Source organism: Schistocerca serialis, chromosome 3, assembly GCF_023864345.2.
Source record: "Schistocerca serialis cubense isolate TAMUIC-IGC-003099 chromosome 3, iqSchSeri2.2, whole genome shotgun sequence".
NCBI classification, from domain to species: Eukaryota; Metazoa; Arthropoda; class Insecta; order Orthoptera; family Acrididae; genus Schistocerca; species Schistocerca serialis.
In genome coordinates this window covers 561484126-561503018 of record NC_064640.1, presented here as the reverse complement: position 1 = coordinate 561503018, position 18893 = coordinate 561484126, and the positions used below count along the sequence as shown (strand labels likewise).

Sequence of the window (18893 nt, the reverse complement as noted above, 5' to 3'; positions counted from 1 at the left end):
CGTGATGAAAGTAATCGATTCAGTGAGAAGTAGCACTAATTTCCCACCTGTAATCTCTTCTTCAGTTCAGATTCAATCTTATTTCTCGATGTGATGTCCATGCCTAGATACTTAAATGTGTTCACTTTTTCAAACTGCATGTCTCCAACTCTTTAACATTTCCTGATCTACTGCTGTTGGCATTCTAGTAGTAACCAGGTATTTAGTTTTGTCTTCACTTATCCTTAGACCTACATCTTGACTAGCCTTGATTAACGCATTCACATTTGCTGTTACAGATTCTTTCCTATCACTAATGATGTTTAGATCATCTGCATAGTCATCATCTGTAATGCTAGAACTAAATAGAATATTTACATACATCCATGTCTGAATGAACAGACACTGTTGACAACCCACAGCTGTACAAAATGTTTCAGAATTAATTTGCTGGTTGCAAATTCTGTTGACTTCAGCTGTATTGTGTATTGTTTCATTTTTCAGTAATGAAGCACTGTCACTAAAATCTAAGATACAATTGAAACCAATCTCTTTTCCATGACACAACATCCTAATTTTCCTTGTTGCTGTTAGTAAATCAAAGTCTGTACTGTTGAAACTTGTTCCTTATGTGAAGAATCTCTTTAGATTGGTGTTGTTGATTCATAGTTACTTTTATATCATACTTCACATTGATCAAACCAATTTGAATGAGGTATTTATGAGACTGTGATGGGCAAGTGTCAAATATCACATTCATCATTAAGTGTTCAGCTAACTAATCAAATTCTATGTATAAGAAGCCATTTCTATTTTTCATAAAAAGTCTGAGTTTAAGATATTGAAACTTGTCTCAGATTTATGTTTCAAATATATTGTTAATGATACTACAAACAACCCATATCATGATACAAAGGTCTCTGTTTTTGCAGGAGTATTTATTTTCCTCTGATAAATGTGAGAAGTTAACTACTTAAAATTACCACAAGTTATTTGTACTTTCCACAGATAAAATCATGGTGGACAACAACAAATAAAGCAAATAACTAAAGAAAATATACATGTAGCACAAAACATGTGAAGCACATGAAAACAGAGAAGTAGGTAAATGGATAACAGTGAAAGATGTTTAGGTGAATTAAGGCTGAACAAGTGAAAATGAGGTAGATTTAATAGAATTTCTAATCACAAATTGACACTAAATGAGTGAATAGATCAAGATGGTGGAAGTTCCATCTGTGAAGTTTGGGATTACTGGTGAGAGAAGAAGAAAACAATTTATAAACATAGAGGAGCTAGCATGAAAGGAATTGCAGTTGTATTACAGAGCATATTCAGAAAATAGTATTCATGCTAACTCATGTATTTATGATAATAATGTTGATGTAAGAAGGTCACCAGAAGTTGTGTATGTGATGATCCAAGCCACATATCTGATGACTACAGAACTCAGTTCATAGAGAAGGACAGCTTCTCACCACAAGAGAAGCAACAACTAATAAAAATGTTGCTGAATAATTTATATTACTTGATACTTTGTATCACTTAATGAGTCAGCTTTGTGCTAGAGTGCATACATTTTTTACAATGTTCGAAAGTAATATGGAAACAATGAGAAATTTTTAAGATGTGCAATAAGTACTGTACAGAAATATATCCTGTAATTGTAAAATAAATTTATATTAGAGTAACAGATGGGTGAAATGTGTAAACGTGTAAACTGGGGTACTGTTGGTTATGACTATGCAATGACTGATAATCTCTGTATGAATTTATTAGTTGGAGTGTACTGAAGTAATAGGCCCAGTTCTCTTGTGGTGGACTAGACAGGGGCATGGTTAGTAACCCTATACAAAATTATCGGAAGGGAAAATGGCTTTAAATGAATATCACAAATTTTCTTCTTCAAAATTGATATTCATAAACTCAGAATCTTCTAACATTTTAGGAAATATCTTGTTGCACTCCTTTTACCTAGTGCAATAGCTTGCAGCCAGTGATGTGTTACTTCAAAATTTGAGAATGTCTCTGATGTAAGTCTTGATTGCAGTGTTTGTCCCTCGTGCAATATCATACACTGTAAAGTATCTTCATTCAAGCAATTTTGTGATATGTTTGTGTAAATGTGAAAGCAAACTGTAGTCTAATAAAATGATGAGAAATGTTAATAGATGCCCAGGTAACTTTCGTTCTCTCTTCTAAGCATCAGATTGTACCATATTTTGATAAGTGATAGTACGGATGAAAACAAGAAAAAATATATAGTAAACATTAGCTCTCAATTACATACCATAAAGCAATAAACACTTGTTTATCTTTGCTACTGCAAACACTTAGCTGTTTTGCAACATCTTTACTGTTACAAGCTACCGACAAAATGTCATGAAAAACTAGGTAAGCAAATAAGAATACTTTATTGTGTTACTGTGAAACAGCAGAGCTTCTAACGTAATTTGCTTGCTGTTACATACAATCTGCACTTTCAAACTATTGCCAAGGGAAGTGTTCACTGTGGTGTCCATCCAGAGTACCATGTGCTTCTGTCCAATGCCTTACAAAATCACACACTCTCTGAAAAACTCCAAGTTTGTCACAGATGTGCTGGCTGGCATTGATGAAGTCTTCCTATAGCCTTTACACATCATTAATGAGTGTCACAAGTACTAAAGATTTCAATAGTCCCCACAATAATAGGCTCCCATTATGCTGACAAGTGTAAAGATAAACCTACAACGTAAAAGCATTTCACAAACTTATCAAAACACAAAATAGTTCCATTAGAACTAATGTATGTGCTTCACTTACCCAATATTGTGAATGCAGTTTACTTTAACAACAGTAACAGACATTTACTCCATGCTGTCATGGACAATAACAGAGGAATGTATCCTCATTTGATGCTCACAGCTTTTAAGATTTGCATTTTAGATCCCATGTTTGTTACGTATTTTTGTCGTATAAAATTTCAGTTGATGTTTTCTTAGTCGCATGTATTATGTTAGATACCTGTTCGGTATCTTGTCTGTTCCACAATTTGTAGACTTCTCCTGACTTATTGGGTCCAAGGATTTTCCTAATGATTCTACTCTCTAGTTTATTGATATTTCCTAGTGCATCTTTCCAATCAATGACCAACATTTCTAATGCATATAAGGCTTTTATCTGATGACAGTACAGTAATGTATCACTTTTGAATTATGTGAGATACGTTTGTTATTTTAGATGTTTCCAGTCTTCCAAAATACTCTGCTAGTCTCTTGGGAAATGTATCTGACAGCAAGAAAGAGTAGTGACCCAGAAACTATCAAAAATTATAAAAACTACTGTGTTATATTAAGAAAAGTTATTAAAAAATCCAGGAGTATGTGTATCATGTCTGAAATCAGCAACTCTGATAATAAAATTAAAACAATTTGGAATATTATTAAAAGAGAAACAGGTCAACCAAGAGCAGAGGAAGACAGTATTACCATCAAATTGAATGAAAACTTTACGAACAAAAAGTCAGAAGTTGAAAATATTTTTAATAATCATTTTCTAAATGTTGTGGATATAGTAGGATCCAGGTGTTCATTAGAAGATGCTAGGCTGTTAATGGAAGAGGCCATACCTATGCAATTTGATACAATTGAAATCTCACCCACTTCTCCCTCTGAAATTAGGAAAATAATAAACTTGCTTAAAAGCAAAAACTCACATGGAATTGATGGCATTTCCAGCAAAATACTAAAAGCTTGTTCTCAACAGATAAGTAAGATTCTCAGCCACCTGTGTAATAGCTCTCTGGAACAGGGCATTTTCCCTGATAGACTGAAATACGCTATTGTTATACCTTTGCATAAAAAGGGGGATAGATCTGATGTCAACAATTACTGTCCAATCTCCCTTCTAACAGCTTTATCCAAAATTTTTGAGAAAGTAATGTATTCAAGAGTAGCTTCACATATCTGTAAAAATGAAGTACTAACAAAATGTCAGTTTGGTTTCCGGAAAGGTTTTTCAACAGAAAATGCCATATATGCTTTCACCAGTCAAATTTTGAATGATCTGAATAACCGAACACCACCCATTGGGATTTTTTGTGATCTCTCAAAGGCTTTTGATTGTGTAAATCATGAAATTCTGCTAGACAAGCTCAAGTATTGTGGCATGAGTGGGACAGTGCACAAATGGTTTAATTCGTACCTAACTGGAAAAGTGCAGAAAGTTGAAATAAGTAGTTCTCGTAACATGCAAAGATCAGCACATTCCTCAAATTGGGGAACTATCAAGAATGGGGTTCCACAAGGGTCAGTCTTGGGTCCTTTGTTGTTCTTATTATACACTCCTGGAAATTGAAATAAGAACACCGTGAATTCATTGTCCCAGGAAGGGGAAACTTTATTGACACATTCCTGGGGTCAGATACATCACATGATCACACTGACAGAACCACAGGCACATAGACACAGGCAACAGAGCATGCACAATGTCGGCACTAGTACAGTGTATATCCACCTTTCGCAGCAATGCAGGCTGCTATTCTCCCATGGAGACGATCGTAGAGATGCTGGATGTAGTCCTGTGGAACGGCTTGCCATGCCATTTCCACCTGGCGCCTCAGTTGGACCAGCGTTCGTGCTGGACGTGCTGACCGCGTGAGACGACGCTTCATCCAGTCCCAAACATGCTCAATGGGGGACAGATCCGGAGATCTTGCTGGCCAGGGTAGTTGACTTACACCTTCTAGAGCACGTTGGGTGGCACGGGATACATGCGGACGTGCACTGTCCTGTTGGAACAGCAAGTTCCCTTGCCGGTCTAGGAATGGTAGAACGATGGGTTCGATGACGGTTTGGATGTACTGTGCACTATTCAGTGTCCCCTCGACGATCACCAGTGGTGTACGGCCAGTGTAGGAGATCGCTCCCCACACCATGATGCCGGGTGTTGGCCCTGTGTGCCTCGGTCGTATGCAGTCCTGATTGTGGCGCTCACCTGCACGGCGCCAAACACGCATACGACCATCATTGGCACCAAGGCAGAAGCGACTCTCATCGCTGAAGACGACACGTCTCCATTCGTCCCTCCATTCACGCCTGTCGCGACACCACTGGAGGCGGGCTGCACGATGTTGGGGCGTGAGCGGAAGACGGCCTAACGGTGTGCGGGACCGTAGCCCAGCTTCATGGAGACGGTTGCGAATGGTCCTCGCCGATACCCCAGGAGCAACAGTGTCCCTAATTTGCTGGGAAGTGGCGGTGCGGTCCCCTACGGCACTGCGTAGGATCCTACGGTCTTGGCGTGCATCCGTGCGTCGCTGCGGTCCAGTCCCAGGTCGACGGGCACGTGCACCTTCCGCCGACCACTGGCGACAACATCGATGTACTGTGGAGACCTCACGCCCCACGTGTTGAGCAATTTGGCGGTACGTCCATCCGGCCTCCCGCATGCCCACTATACGCCCTCGCTCAAAGTCCGTCAACTGCACATACGGTTCACGTCCACGCTGTCGCGGCATGCTACCAGTGTTAAAGACTGCGATGGAGCTCCGTATGCCACGGCAAACTGGCTGACACTGACGGCGGCGGTGCACAAATGCTGCGCAGCTAGCGCCATTCGACGGCCAACACCGCGGTTCCTGGTGTGTCCGCTGTGCCGTGCGTGTGATCATTGCTTGTACAGCCCTCTCGCAGTGTCTGGAGCAAGTATGGTGGGTCTGACACACCGGTGTCAATGTGTTCTTTTTTCCATTTCCAGGAGTGTATATTAATGACTTGCCATTCTATATTCATGAAGAGGCAAAGTTAGTTCTCCTCGCTGATGATACAAGTATAGTAATCACACCTGAGAAACAAGAATTAACTGATGAAATTGTCAATACTGTCTTTCAGAAAATTACTAAGTGGTTCCTTGTAAACGGGCTCTCACTGAATTTTGATAAGACACAGTACATACAGTTCCGTACAGTGAATGGTATGACGCCATTAATAAATACAGACCTTAATCAGAAGCATATAGCTAAGGTAGAATATTCCAAATTTTTATGTATGTCCATTGATGAGAGATTAAATTGGAAGAAACACATTGATGATCTGCTGAAACGTTTGAGTTCAGCTACTTATGCAATAAGGGTCATTGCAAATTTTGGTGATAAACATCTTAATAAATTAGCTTACTACGCCTATTTTCACTCATTGCTTTCATATGGCATCATATTTTGGGGTAATTCATCACTGAGGAATAAAGTATTTATTGCACAAAAGCGTGTAATCAGAATAATAGCTGGAGTCCACCCAAGTTCATCCTGCAGACATTTATTTAAGGATCTAGGGATATTCACAGTAGCTTCTCAGTATATATACTCTCTTATGAAATTTGTTATTAACAACCAAACCCAGTTCAAAAGTAATAGCAGTGTGCATAACTACAATACTAGGAGAAAGGACGATCTTCACTATTCAAGATTAAATCTAACTTTGGCACAGAAAGGGGTGAATTATACTGGCACTAAAGTCTTTGGTCACTTACCAAATAGTATCAAAAGTCTGACAGATAACCAACAAGTATTTAAGAAGAAATTAAAAGAATTTCTGAATGACAACTCCTTCTACTCCATAGAGGAATTTTTAGATATAAATTAAGAAAAAAACAAAAATATTAAAAAAAATAAAAAAATAAAAATTAAAAAAAATAAAGAAAAACAAAAAAACACAAAAAAATAAAGTTGTTATATTAACTGAAGTATGTTGTTAAATTAACCTAATTATGTCATGTATTGGAAAATTCGACTCGTTCCACATCATTACGAAATATCGTATTCATGATCCATGGAACTAGTATTAATCTAATCTAATCTAATCTGTACATGAGCTTCTTTTTCTATCACATTTCCCTGTATCATTTTCTCAAAGATATATTAGCTTGTGAACTCCCTTGATCTCGCCATATCATGTCATGATCTTTTTTTATGCATCTTTTTGGTTTTACATGTATTCTGTTTTCTCACAGCAAATCTGTTGTCCTTTTCAGCCTTTACTGGCAAATCATCAGCAAATTCCAGACAGATAATCTCAAGTTCTTTGATTTTCCTTTACAGTCTGATTACTTTATAAAGTCCCTGAAACTTTATTTCTTTTTTTCCCATTCCCTGACAACTTTCTCTGATAATGCATTGAATAATTGTGGTTAGATACCATCATCCTGACTCACTCATGTTCTAATCTTGAAGGATTCTGGGAACTATCCCATGAATTTTATTTTGGATTTCATGTTTGTTAGTGTCTGTTTGATAATGGCCACTGTCTTCTCATTGAAGGCCCCTTCTTTCAGTTCAATAATTAGTAATGGTCCACCCAAAGAGCCATAAGCCTTTCCAAAATCTACAAAAGTGCACATGGTCTCTCTGCTTCTCCTCACTTGGTATCTCAGGACTGTCTTTAAATTGAGCATCTTTTCAGCACCGGGTCTTCCCAATCTGAAGCCTGTTTGTTATTCTCTTATCTTGTTTTCTAGTTAGTACTGTCTTCCATTTAGTGGGCATGGTGTTACAATTTTGTATGTGATGGGCAGTAACAGTCTTCCATATGCTTTGTATGATATTTGTTATTTCTCTGATGGCATTCAGCCCAGCTTACTTTAGCAATGAAGCTATGATGCCATTTCTTATGCTGCTCTTCTGTTTTTTTCAATTTCATGATTTGGTTCTTGATCTTCAGTCCACCTAGTGCTTTTCAGTTATCATTTCTCTTCATCACTTGGGTCCTTGGGTATCTATAAGCCAGTTCAGGACAGTTCAGGAGTTCACTGAAGTCTCACAGTTCACTTTGTTGCTCAGTGCCAGTTCTCTATCCTTTTTTCTGACACACAGATTTTATGGTTTGTGTCCTATGATTAAAGTCTTAAATGTTTTATGGAAGTTTCTCATACCAGTCATCTTCTGTCTGAATTCTTTATGACATTGCCATCTCTTCCTCCCATTCATCTTTGATCCTTCCTGATTTTAATTTTGTCGTATCAAACTTTGGCATCATGTTGGTCCTCTTGTCCATTCTGTTTGATAGTGTGATTTTGATTGTGATAAAATAATGCTCAGTTTCTATGTTTGCTCCTTTTCTACCTTTTACATTAATGATTTTTCTGTTGTTCTTCTATGTAACTGCTACATGGTCAATTTGATATACTCCTAATAATCTAATCAGTGACCTCCAGTCACTATTTTCTTATCTCTTCCTTGAAGTGAGTTGACATTATTCTCATACTGTTTTGGTAACATAACACAACCAATCTCTGGCCATTCTTGTTAGTGAATCTGTACTGGATATTGTCCCTATTGTTCCTCTGAAGCTGTTTGCCTAAGTCTTAGTTTAAATCAACAAACAATACTTTAATATCTCCATTACTGATTTTTTTTTCTAATTCATCCAAGTACCTGTAGATTCCATCATTGTCTCCCTTGTTATATTGATTTACTGGTGCATGTATGTTGTGCACTGGTGCATGAATATGACTTATTTGCACATTTGAGCCTCATTGTCATCAGTCTGTTAGTTTTTTGTTTCACTTCTGTTATTAAATGAAGGATCATCTTGTTGACTGCAAAGGCCATCTCCAGGAGCGGAGCTTCCTTGTTTATTTTCTTGTCTGTTTTGCTCTTTAACAATCTGTAGTTAGTGAAATCACATGTGTTGTCATTTGCTATATAGATTTCTTGAATTTCCAGTATCAGGATCTTTTGTTCATCCAGCATCTTTTCTAATTCACATAGTTTTCCTACTCTGATTGGTGTATTGATGCTCAGTTTTCCCAATTTAGAGTCCAGAAAAATACTTTTAGGTAAGTCTTTCTACCAAAAATATACTTCATACTAACATACTTCTCTTTTTAGTAATTGGTTTCCTTGTTATCGCCAGTCTGCACGTGATATCCCCTCCACTTCAGCAACGGTCAGTTATTTTGCTGCTCAAATAAAAGAAAACATGACGTACTACCTTTATTTCTCATTTCGTGATCCTATTCCCTCAGCATTGCTTGTTTATTCCTATTTCATTCCATTACCCTTGTTTTATGTTTGTTGATGTTTAAACTTATTTAAGACAGTATCAATTCTATTCAGTTGCTCTTCCGAGTCCTTCACTGTCTCTGACAGAAATACAATGTCACTGGGAAACCTCAAGTTATTTGTTTCTTATTGCTGAATTTTAATTCCCTTTCCAAATTTTTGCTTAGTCTCTTTGACAGTTTGCTCAATGCATAGATTGAATGTAATTGGGAATAGGCTACAAAATTGTCTCACTCCTTTCTTAACTACTACTTCTCTTGAATGTTCTTTAACTATTATAATAGCAGTCAGGTTTCCATAGAAGTTGTAAATTTCCTTTGAATCTCCGAATTTTATTCCTGATACTTTCAGAAGTTGAAACATTATATTCCATTGCCAAAAGCTTTGTCTTTAATTTTTGAATAATGACAACGTATCACATTTTTTGAATGGCACTCATTTGTAAGTTATGAAACATTTCATTAATTGTTCAGTTACTGATGTGTTAGTGGACAGTCAGTCCTGTTGTTGGTTCCTAAGATACAATTTGCCATCAAACCTCTATTACATACATAGCTGTAATAGGAGGAAATAGATGAGCTGCTCATTTGAAGGAGGGCATCAATGGACACTGAGACTGAATGTCTAATATACTTTACATATCATGCAGAGGAGCAAATATGTCATAGTTTATATAAATTTTATGACTTTTCTTGCTGAAATGCTTTGTGTGAGAATATTACTACAACTGTTACCGGAAAAGTATTATTTAGAAATATCCAAATTAAGATATAATGTGTGGCAGTTTTTTAAAAACTGGTGGACCAAATACAAGCAAATTGTATCTTGTGTTAGTGGCAAAATGTGATATGTGGAGGGACATATAATGTTCGCAATCATTCAGAATGATGCCACAAAAACTACTATTATAATGAGAGGCCAAAAAGTAATAAAGTCCAAATGTAAAAAAAGGAAATCATATACATTAAAATTTCTGAAGATAATTGTATGCTGAGATAGTGAAAACCTGTATCAGGAGCAACTTATTTGATCTATGGGTGTTTATATGTAGTACAGAGATATAAAACTTTTGTTGATCTGAAAAAAAATATGTGGTAAAAAGTATTCAGAATTGTGGTGTGTTAATTCCACTCTGACATTTATGTTTGGCTTAACAATAAAATGCTTTCCTAAGGCAGGTAATAGTTTATGTTGCATTGCATTGCATACTGGAGATCTGAATGAAGTAGATCATCTTCACATATCAGGCAGGAAATGTGCAGCTTATTTTTTATTTATCTATTTTTTTTTATACTGCATCTTAAAATTCATTAGTCTCATAGTGTTATCAATTTGAAAATATGTTTTAAGTCTATAATGATTTAAAATATACTGACAGTGTGCTAACTCGTGCAGAATGGTGAAGAACCTGGAATTTGCATTGTACATGTTGTGCAGCCTCAAGCATCCCATATTAAACCTTTTAATCAACTAGACTTAATCAAAAACAGATTCACAATACTGCTATGAAATTTTTCATTACTGACCATTGAGAATATGAAAACAACAGCAATCTTTGTAAACATAACAATAACATTAAAAAGTCATAAACTGTATAGCACTGAGAGACGCATTGCAACAGTTAGGGTACTGGGCTGACTTTCAACTAGAGTGGGGTTCAAATTCACAGCTCACTCACTAGATTTATGTTATTGATGGTTTTCATGAAGTGGACTGGATAAATGCTAAAAAATTCCTTCTCCTCCCTAGTTGACCTATAATTTGTGCTCCAGCACTAATGTTCATGTTATCACAGGACTGTCAGTACCTAACCTCAATTGCCTCCCTCACCAGGGGGTGACAAATCCTGCAACTATAAATATATTCAACCACTTTAATAATAATTTCGTTTTTATGTTTTGAAATAAATTTAAAAACTTTTTGCCAAAAATTTCTTCCATTCCCTGAAAGAATTCTAAACAAGTAAAGACGTGTTGTGTGTGTGTGTGTGTGTGTGTGTGTGTGTGTGTGTGTGTGTGTGTGAGAGAGAGAGAGAGAGAGAGAGAGAGAGAGAGAGAGAGAGATGGATGTACTTATTTTGGTTCATCAGTTTGGATGTTGATTAACTGTCGCACAAAAATAATTATTATCAACTGCATATGATCAGCATGTAGCCACACATTCACTGTGAAAATGTGTCATATTTATAAACCAGCTTACACTTTTCACACCATAGTGAAATATTATGAACACAATACATATAACTTGAAAATAAAAAATTATGTAGTTTGATCACAAGTTGTCTCTCTGAGCATTTAATCAGTATTATATGGCGAGTTCATTATACAGCATGACATACTGTTTAGTCAGCACAGAGTGCAAGACTACGAATTCTGAACAAACCTAGAGTGTAATGAACAATAAATGATGTGAATAAGTTCCATGTGAAACTTTTTGGTAGATCAAAACTATGTACATGACCTGGGCTGAAATCTGAGACCTTTGTCATTCATGGGCCAATGTTCTACTGACTGAGCTATCCGAGCATTATTCACAGCCTGCCCTGACAAGTTTACTTCTGCCAGCACGTCATCTCCACTCTGGCACATAGCATTTTACCTAACAGGAAGCTTCACATAAGCACAGACTAAAATGAAGAGAGAAAATTCATTTTGGAAATCTTCTGATATTTCAGTCACAAAGTTAAACTGAGACATACCTTAAATCTTTCATGAGCCATCAGAAACACAAAAAAAACTAGTAAAAAGTTTGTAGTTTGTTACCATATGTATCAACCAGTAAGATGCAACATATTACATTCAACTTTTCATGCTGCTTTATGCTTGATATCCATATCATGTACCTAATTTTAGCTTCACACCTGAAGGGAACAATATCTCTGTAATGGATAATTTTTGACCCCTCCCAATGAAATTTTCATCACCATAAAAATGAAATTTCTAATTTGACACCAAGTGAGAAATATTGTACTCACTCTCTCTTCCACTAGTAGCAGCTTCTTCAACTGTTTGTTTTTATAGCAGCTCTTGAATTGTTCTTATGATGTGACAACTTTCAGAACATTTAATCAACTCAATGGCCAATGTCAAGCCATTTGTTACAGACACATGATGCAAATTATAAATATAGGCTCCAATACTGCACTCAAACCACTAACACTTAGTTCACTGATTTAGATTTAATTTGTGACAGTATAAAGACATATTTCAAAGTTAAAATAATGTTGTATCCTAACACCAGAGTAAGGTGTTCTGTACTAATTTCTTAGACTTTGTACATATTACCATCATGTTGTTGTTTATGACCTTTTCATTTCTCCCTATCCAATCTCGATCTGCGTAGTGTTATACTGTGCTGTGCATTCACATGGACCTGTGTTGTTTCTGTGATATGTTCCTACCCTACTTTTTAGTTTTTATTTGCATTTACACAACTGGCTCTAGATTAACATACATGGAAACAAATCAACATTGCAACTGTTGTATGAAACTATTAGCCTGACGCTATGGCATTGGTTATTCATTATAGTTTCTTAACTTCCATATCAATTCGGGTTCAGGTCTCACATTACAAAGTGAGCATCATATGTTTGTAAAGTAAATATTTGTCATTGTATCTTTTGATAATGTTAAAATTTTTTCTCCATTCTTCCAGATACAACTCTCCATCCAAAACAAAAATATATAAGAATATATATCTCAAAGAAATGTTACTTACCATGCCTGCAATAATACTTAATAAATATACTGTGTTATTTCAAATTGACTGTGCAAGAAATTTCTTGAAAATGTATCCTAAATTACTATAATTATTCTCATTTTTACAGGCATTTGCATGGTTCAGTGACCTGCTTGTAGAACATGCAGAAATATTTTGGTCACTATTTGCAGTTGACATGGATCAAGTGTTGGCAGAACAGCCTCCAGATACATGGGATTCATTCCCTTTATTCCAGATACTGAATGATTATTTGAGAACTGATGGTCAGTATATGGACATTACAATATCTGTGAAGAAATATATTTTGGATTTTCAACGTTTGATGCTGTTCATAAACATATTTCTTTGCAGATAATTTAAAGAATGGAAGGTTTCATCAACATCTTCGTGATACGTTTGCCCCACTGGTTGTAAGATATGTTGACCTAATGGAATCTTCGATAGCACAGTCAATTCACAAGGGATTTGAGAAGGAAAGATGGGAAATTAAAGGGTAATATATTCTTCTAATATGTAAATGCTAACTTTTAAAATTAATTTATTGTTTCTACATACCTACAGAAGTAACCTCTATTAGTTGTTGGTAGATAATTTTGAGATAATTTTGCTTAATCTGAAAGTTGTTTTGAACTTGTGTATGAGTTAATCATAAGTATGACTTTTCCTATATCACAGCTACTAGACACTTTTTTCTGCAGTTGATGTGGCTTTCAAGTTTTAATATCAGTTTAGTGTAAATTTAACAAATAGAACACATGTTCTGTTAAAAAAATTCATACAGTGCAAAGTGTGTGGGGATGACTGTATGAGTGATAAACTGAGAGATAAAACTGCAAGAGATCTTGTGTTTGTAGTTTAATCTCATGTTAACAAAGCAAACATAGACATGTGTGTCATGATATGACCAAACAGAAATCCAGGAAACACAGGAAGATAGCACTGAGGAGTTGTTTCAGGAACCTCACCATAGGACAGAGTGAAATGATCTATGCAAGTAAGACAATGAAAAGAATAAACTGATATGAAATAATGTCTATATCCACAAGAGCCTCCCCCCATGAACCATGGACCTTGCCGTTGGTGGGGAGGCTTGTGTGCCTCAATGATACAGATAGCCGTACCGTAGGTGCGACTACAACGGAGGGGTATCTGTTGAGAGACAAGACAAACGTGTGGTTCCTGAAGAGGGGCAGCAGCCTTTTCAGTTGTTGCAGGGGCAACAGTTGGGATGATTGACTTATCTGGCCTTGTACCATTAACCAAAACGGCCTTGCTGTTGTGGTACTGCGAACGGCTAAAAGCAAGGGGAAACTACAGCCGTAATTTTTCCCGAGGGCATGCAGTTTTACTGTATGGTTAAATAATGATGGCATCTTCTTGGGTAAAATATTCCGGAGGTAAAATAGTCCCCCATTCGTATCTCCGGGCGGGGACTACTCAAGAGGACGTCGTTATCAGGAGAAAGAAAACTGGCATTCTGCGGATCGGAGCGTGGAATGTCAGATCCCTTAATCGGGCAGGTAGGTTAGAAAATTTAAAAAGGGAAATGGATAGGTTAAAGTTAGATATAGTGGGAATTAGTGAAGCTCGGTGGCAGGAGGAACAAGACTTCTGGTCAGGTGAATACAGGGTTATAAATACAAAATCAAATAGGGGTATTGCAGGAGTAGGTTTAACAATGAATAAAAAAATAGGAGTGTGGGTAAGCTACTACAAACAGCATAGTGAACATATTATAGTGACCAAGATAGACACGAAGCCCATGCCTACTACAGTAGTACAAGTTTATATGCCAACTAGCAATGCAGATGATGAAGAAATTGAAGAAATGTATGATGAGATAAAAGAAATTATTCAGATAGTGAAGGGAGATGAAAATTTAATAATCATGGGTGACTGGTATTCGAGAGTAGGAAAAGGGAGAGAAGGAAACATAGTAGGTGAACATGGATTGGGGCTAAGAAATGAAAGAGGAAGCCGTCTGTTAGAATTTTGCACAGAGCATAACTTAATCATAGCTAACACTTGGTTCAAGAATCATAAAAGAAGGTTGTATACATGGAAGAAACCTGGAGATACTAAAAGGTATCAGATAGATTATATAATGGTAAGACAGAGATTTAGGAACCAGGTTTTAAATTGTAGGATATTTCCAGGGGCAGATGGGGACTCTGACCACAATGTATTGGTTATGAACTATAGATTAAAACTGAAGAAATTGCAAAAAGGTGGGAATATATGGAGATGGGACCTGGATAAACTATCTAAACCAGAGGTTGTACAGAGTTTCAGGGAGATCATAAGGAAACAATTGACAGGAATGGGGGAAAGAAATACAGTAGAAGACGAATGGGTAGCTCTGAGGGATGAAGTAGTGAAGGCAGCAGAGGATCAAGTAGGTAAAAAGACGAGGGCTAGTAGAAATCCTTGGGTAACAGAAGAAATATTGAAGTTAATTGATGAAAGGAGAGAATATAAAAATGCAGTAAATGAAGCAGGCAAAAGGGAATACAAACGTCTCAAAATGAGAATGACAGGAAGTGCAACATGGCTAAGCAGGCATGGCTAGAGGACAAATGTAAGGATGTGGAAGCTTATCTCTCTAGGGGTAAGATAGATACAGCCTACAAGAAAATTAAAGAGACCTTTGGAGAAAAGAGAGCCACCTGTATGAATATCAAGAGCTCAGATGGAAACCCAGTTCTAAGCAAAGAGGGGAAAGCAGAAAGGTAGAAGGAGTATATAGACGGTCTACACAAGGGCGATGTACTTGAGGACAATATTATGGAAATGGAAGAGGATGTAGATGAAGATGAAATGGGAGATACGATACTGCATGAAGAGTTTGACAGAGCACTGAAAGACCTGAGTCGAAACAAGGCCCCAGGAGTAGACAACATTCCATTAGAACTACTGACGGCCTTGGGAGAGCCAGTCCTGACAAAACTCTACCGTCTGGTGAGCAAGATGTATGAGACAGGCGAAGTGCCCTCAGACTTCAAGAAGAATATAATAATTCCAATCCCAAAGAAAGCCGGTGTTGACAGATGTGAAAATTACTGAACTATTAGTTTAATAAGTCACAGCTGCAAAATACTAATGCGAATTCTTTACAGACGAATGGAAAAACTGGTAGAAGTGGACCTCAGGTATGATCAGTTTGGATTCCGTAGAAATGTTAGAACACGTGAGGCAATACTGACCCTATGACTTATCTTAGAAAATAGATTAAGGAAAGGCAAACCTACGTTTCTAGCATTTGTAGACTTAGAGAAAGCTTTTGACAATGTTGACTGGAATACTCTCTTTCAAATTCTGAAGGTGGCAGGGGTAAAATACAGGGAGCGAAAGGCTATTTACAATTTGTGCAGAAACCAGATGGCAGTTATAAGAGTTGAGGGGCGTGAAAGGGAAGCAGTGGTTGGGAAGGGAGTGAGACAGGGTTGTAGCCTGTCCCCGATGTTATTCAATCTGTATATTGAGCAAGCAGTAAAGGAAACAAAAGAAAAATTTGGAGTAGGTATTAAAATCCAAGGAGAACAAATAAAAAATTTGAGGTTCGCCGATGACATTGTAATTCTGTCAGAGACAGCAAAGGACTTTGAAGAGCAGTTGAATGGAATGGACACTGTCTTGAAAGGAGGATATAAGATGAACATCAACAAAAGCAAAACGAGGATAATGGAATGTAGTCGAATTAAGTCGGGTGATGCTGAGGGAATTAGATTAGGAAATGAGGCACTTAAAGTAGTAAAGGAGTTTTGCTATTTGGGGAGCAAGATAACTGATGATGGTCAAAGTAGAGAGGATATAAAATGTAGACTGGCTATGGCAATGAAAGCGTTTCTGAAGAAGAGACATTTGTTAACATCGAGTATAGATTTAAGTGTCAGGAAGTCGTTTCTGAAAGTATTTGTATGGAGTGTAGCCATGTATGGAAGTGAAACATGGACAATAAATTGTTTGGACAAGAAGAGAATAGAAGCTTTTGAAATGTGGTGCTACAGAAGAATGTTGAAGATTAGGTGGGTAGATCACGTAACTAATGAGGAGGTATTGAATAGGATTGGGGAGAAGAGAAGTTTGTGGCACAACTTGACTAGAAGAAGGAATCGGTTGGTAGGACATGTCCTGAGGCATCAAGGGATCACCAATTTAGAATTGGAGGGCAGTGTGGAGGGTAAAAATCGTAGAGGGAGACCAAGAGATGAATACACTAAGCAGATTCAGAAGGATTTAGGTTGCAGTAGGTACTGGGAGATGAAGGAGCTTGCACAGGATAGATTAGCATGGAGAGCTGCATCAAACCAGTCTCAGGACTGAAGACCACAACAACAACAACATCGACAAGAGAACAGAAGTATCAGGCAAAGCAGGAGAGGGACATAGTTAAAAGAGAAGGGGGAGAGAATTAGGTACTGATAGTTGAGAAAAAAGAAATTATGGAAGACTGTGAAAGGAAAAAAGGAGTAGTTGTTAGTAAAATGTATAGAACCAGTAACTATCATTCTGAAGGGGAATAATTGTTTCTTGCAACAGGTTAGCACCAATCAAATCAATATCCAGAACATTTGAGTAAATATATTTTTATCTCAATGTTAATTGTTTGGCTGTTCAAATATGTTTGATGTTTAATAAATATAACCTTCTTGTGTAAATGTTGAAGACACTGTCTTAACCACATTCAAGCTCAGTCTCACTTTCTATGTAGTAGTGCCCACAAGTCTCTCTTCCATGTACAGGGTGAGCGAGAAGTCCTCATTCTCCCTAGTATCGAATTTTAATTCATTTGATTTGTTTTAGCAGAAGTTCTTAACTATTAAGTGTCTAATGTAACAGCATGCTCCTCATAATGTTGTAAACACATTTCCATATACCTCCATGTTCCTCATGACATATTTTTGAGCATGTTCATTGTTATAGTACAAAATGCATGCTCAACAGCATAATGCAGTTCTTTGTTTGGAGCATGACAATACATGTGCCTTAATGACTCCCCATAACGAGTTGTTAGGCGGGGTTAGGTCAGGACCTCTAGGTGGCGATTTTGAGGGAGTTGGTGTTGCTGATAAACCATGACCTATCCTCTAACCAGGAAATTGTTCATTTAGGAAGTCACACACTGCAAGACCATAGTGAGGAGACACCCTGCCTCATTGCAACCATGTGCCTTCTGTAAGGCCCCTTTCCTCCTGCTGAGGCATTAACTATGTTTGTAACTTGTGTAAATAATTCGTGGTATTCACAGTCCCTTCAAAAAAGTATGGTCCAGGCAGACGTTTTGATGTCTTTACTGCCCATATCCCGACATAAGGTGCTTTCCTTTCTAACTTGGCTCAAATGACACTATTTCTAGCATGTGAGCTGCAATAAATGGTACATTCATCTGAAAACATAACCTTGGCATTGTTCACTGCATTTTGGAAATGGAATTAACAAAGCATGGCATGGTCAAATGCACTATTTCTGGTCTTTATCCAATAACTCATTTACAAACATTGATCGAAAAGGTCTGACCTCAAAGTCTTTTTTCATGTGATCTTCCATTGGTGCCCTTGGTACACAGAGTTCCGAAGCATGTTTATGTGTTGACTTCATAGGAATTTGTTCAATCAAACCAGAGACTCTGGCATGCGTTTCTTCTCGTGTCTTCTTCCTTTCACTCTGTGGCCTGTCTTTGACACAGCCAATAGCAAAAGGACATCTTCCCCAATCCAGGAGTGCTATCTTCCATGGTGGAGCCTCATTAAATCTTTCCTGGAATGTTCCCATAATCTATCTTATTTTCTGCCCTGTGTGTTGTCATTTGTGCACATGCACACTTGTCACTAAGTGCTCCTCAGTAGTATAACTATGACCAATCATACCCACCATGGTAACATAGCTACAAATCTGCACAATGACATTTGATGCTAAACAGAGTTACAGTGACTTCTCACCCACATTGTATTACCAACAGCCTGTCTGTCAGCATTCTGTGGTATTCCAACTTTAACACAATGCTTATGCAGGAAGTAAGTTTCCATAGGGCTATAAACATGGAGAAAACAAAACATAGCTGTCTGGCACCTTTAATTAGACTATAGAGAGCAATCACTAAGAAATTTCTGTTTATTTTCAGAAACATAACAGAGATGCTTATAATATTATAGGC

At 37.2% G+C, this 18893-nt stretch overlaps 1 protein-coding gene across 1 annotated transcript in view; it reads left to right on the top strand.

The window, feature by feature from the left end:
• The window catches only part of LOC126470456 (calcium-dependent secretion activator-like), a 1485604-nt gene that overhangs the window by 1290434 nt on the left and 176277 nt on the right, over positions 1–18893 (top strand). Inside the window, exons 24-25 of the mRNA XM_050098305.1 lie at positions 12846–13002; positions 13091–13232. Of these exons, the coding sequence (XP_049954262.1) occupies positions 12846–13002; positions 13091–13232 (299 nt within the window). The remainder of the gene's footprint in view (positions 1–12845; positions 13003–13090; positions 13233–18893) is intronic.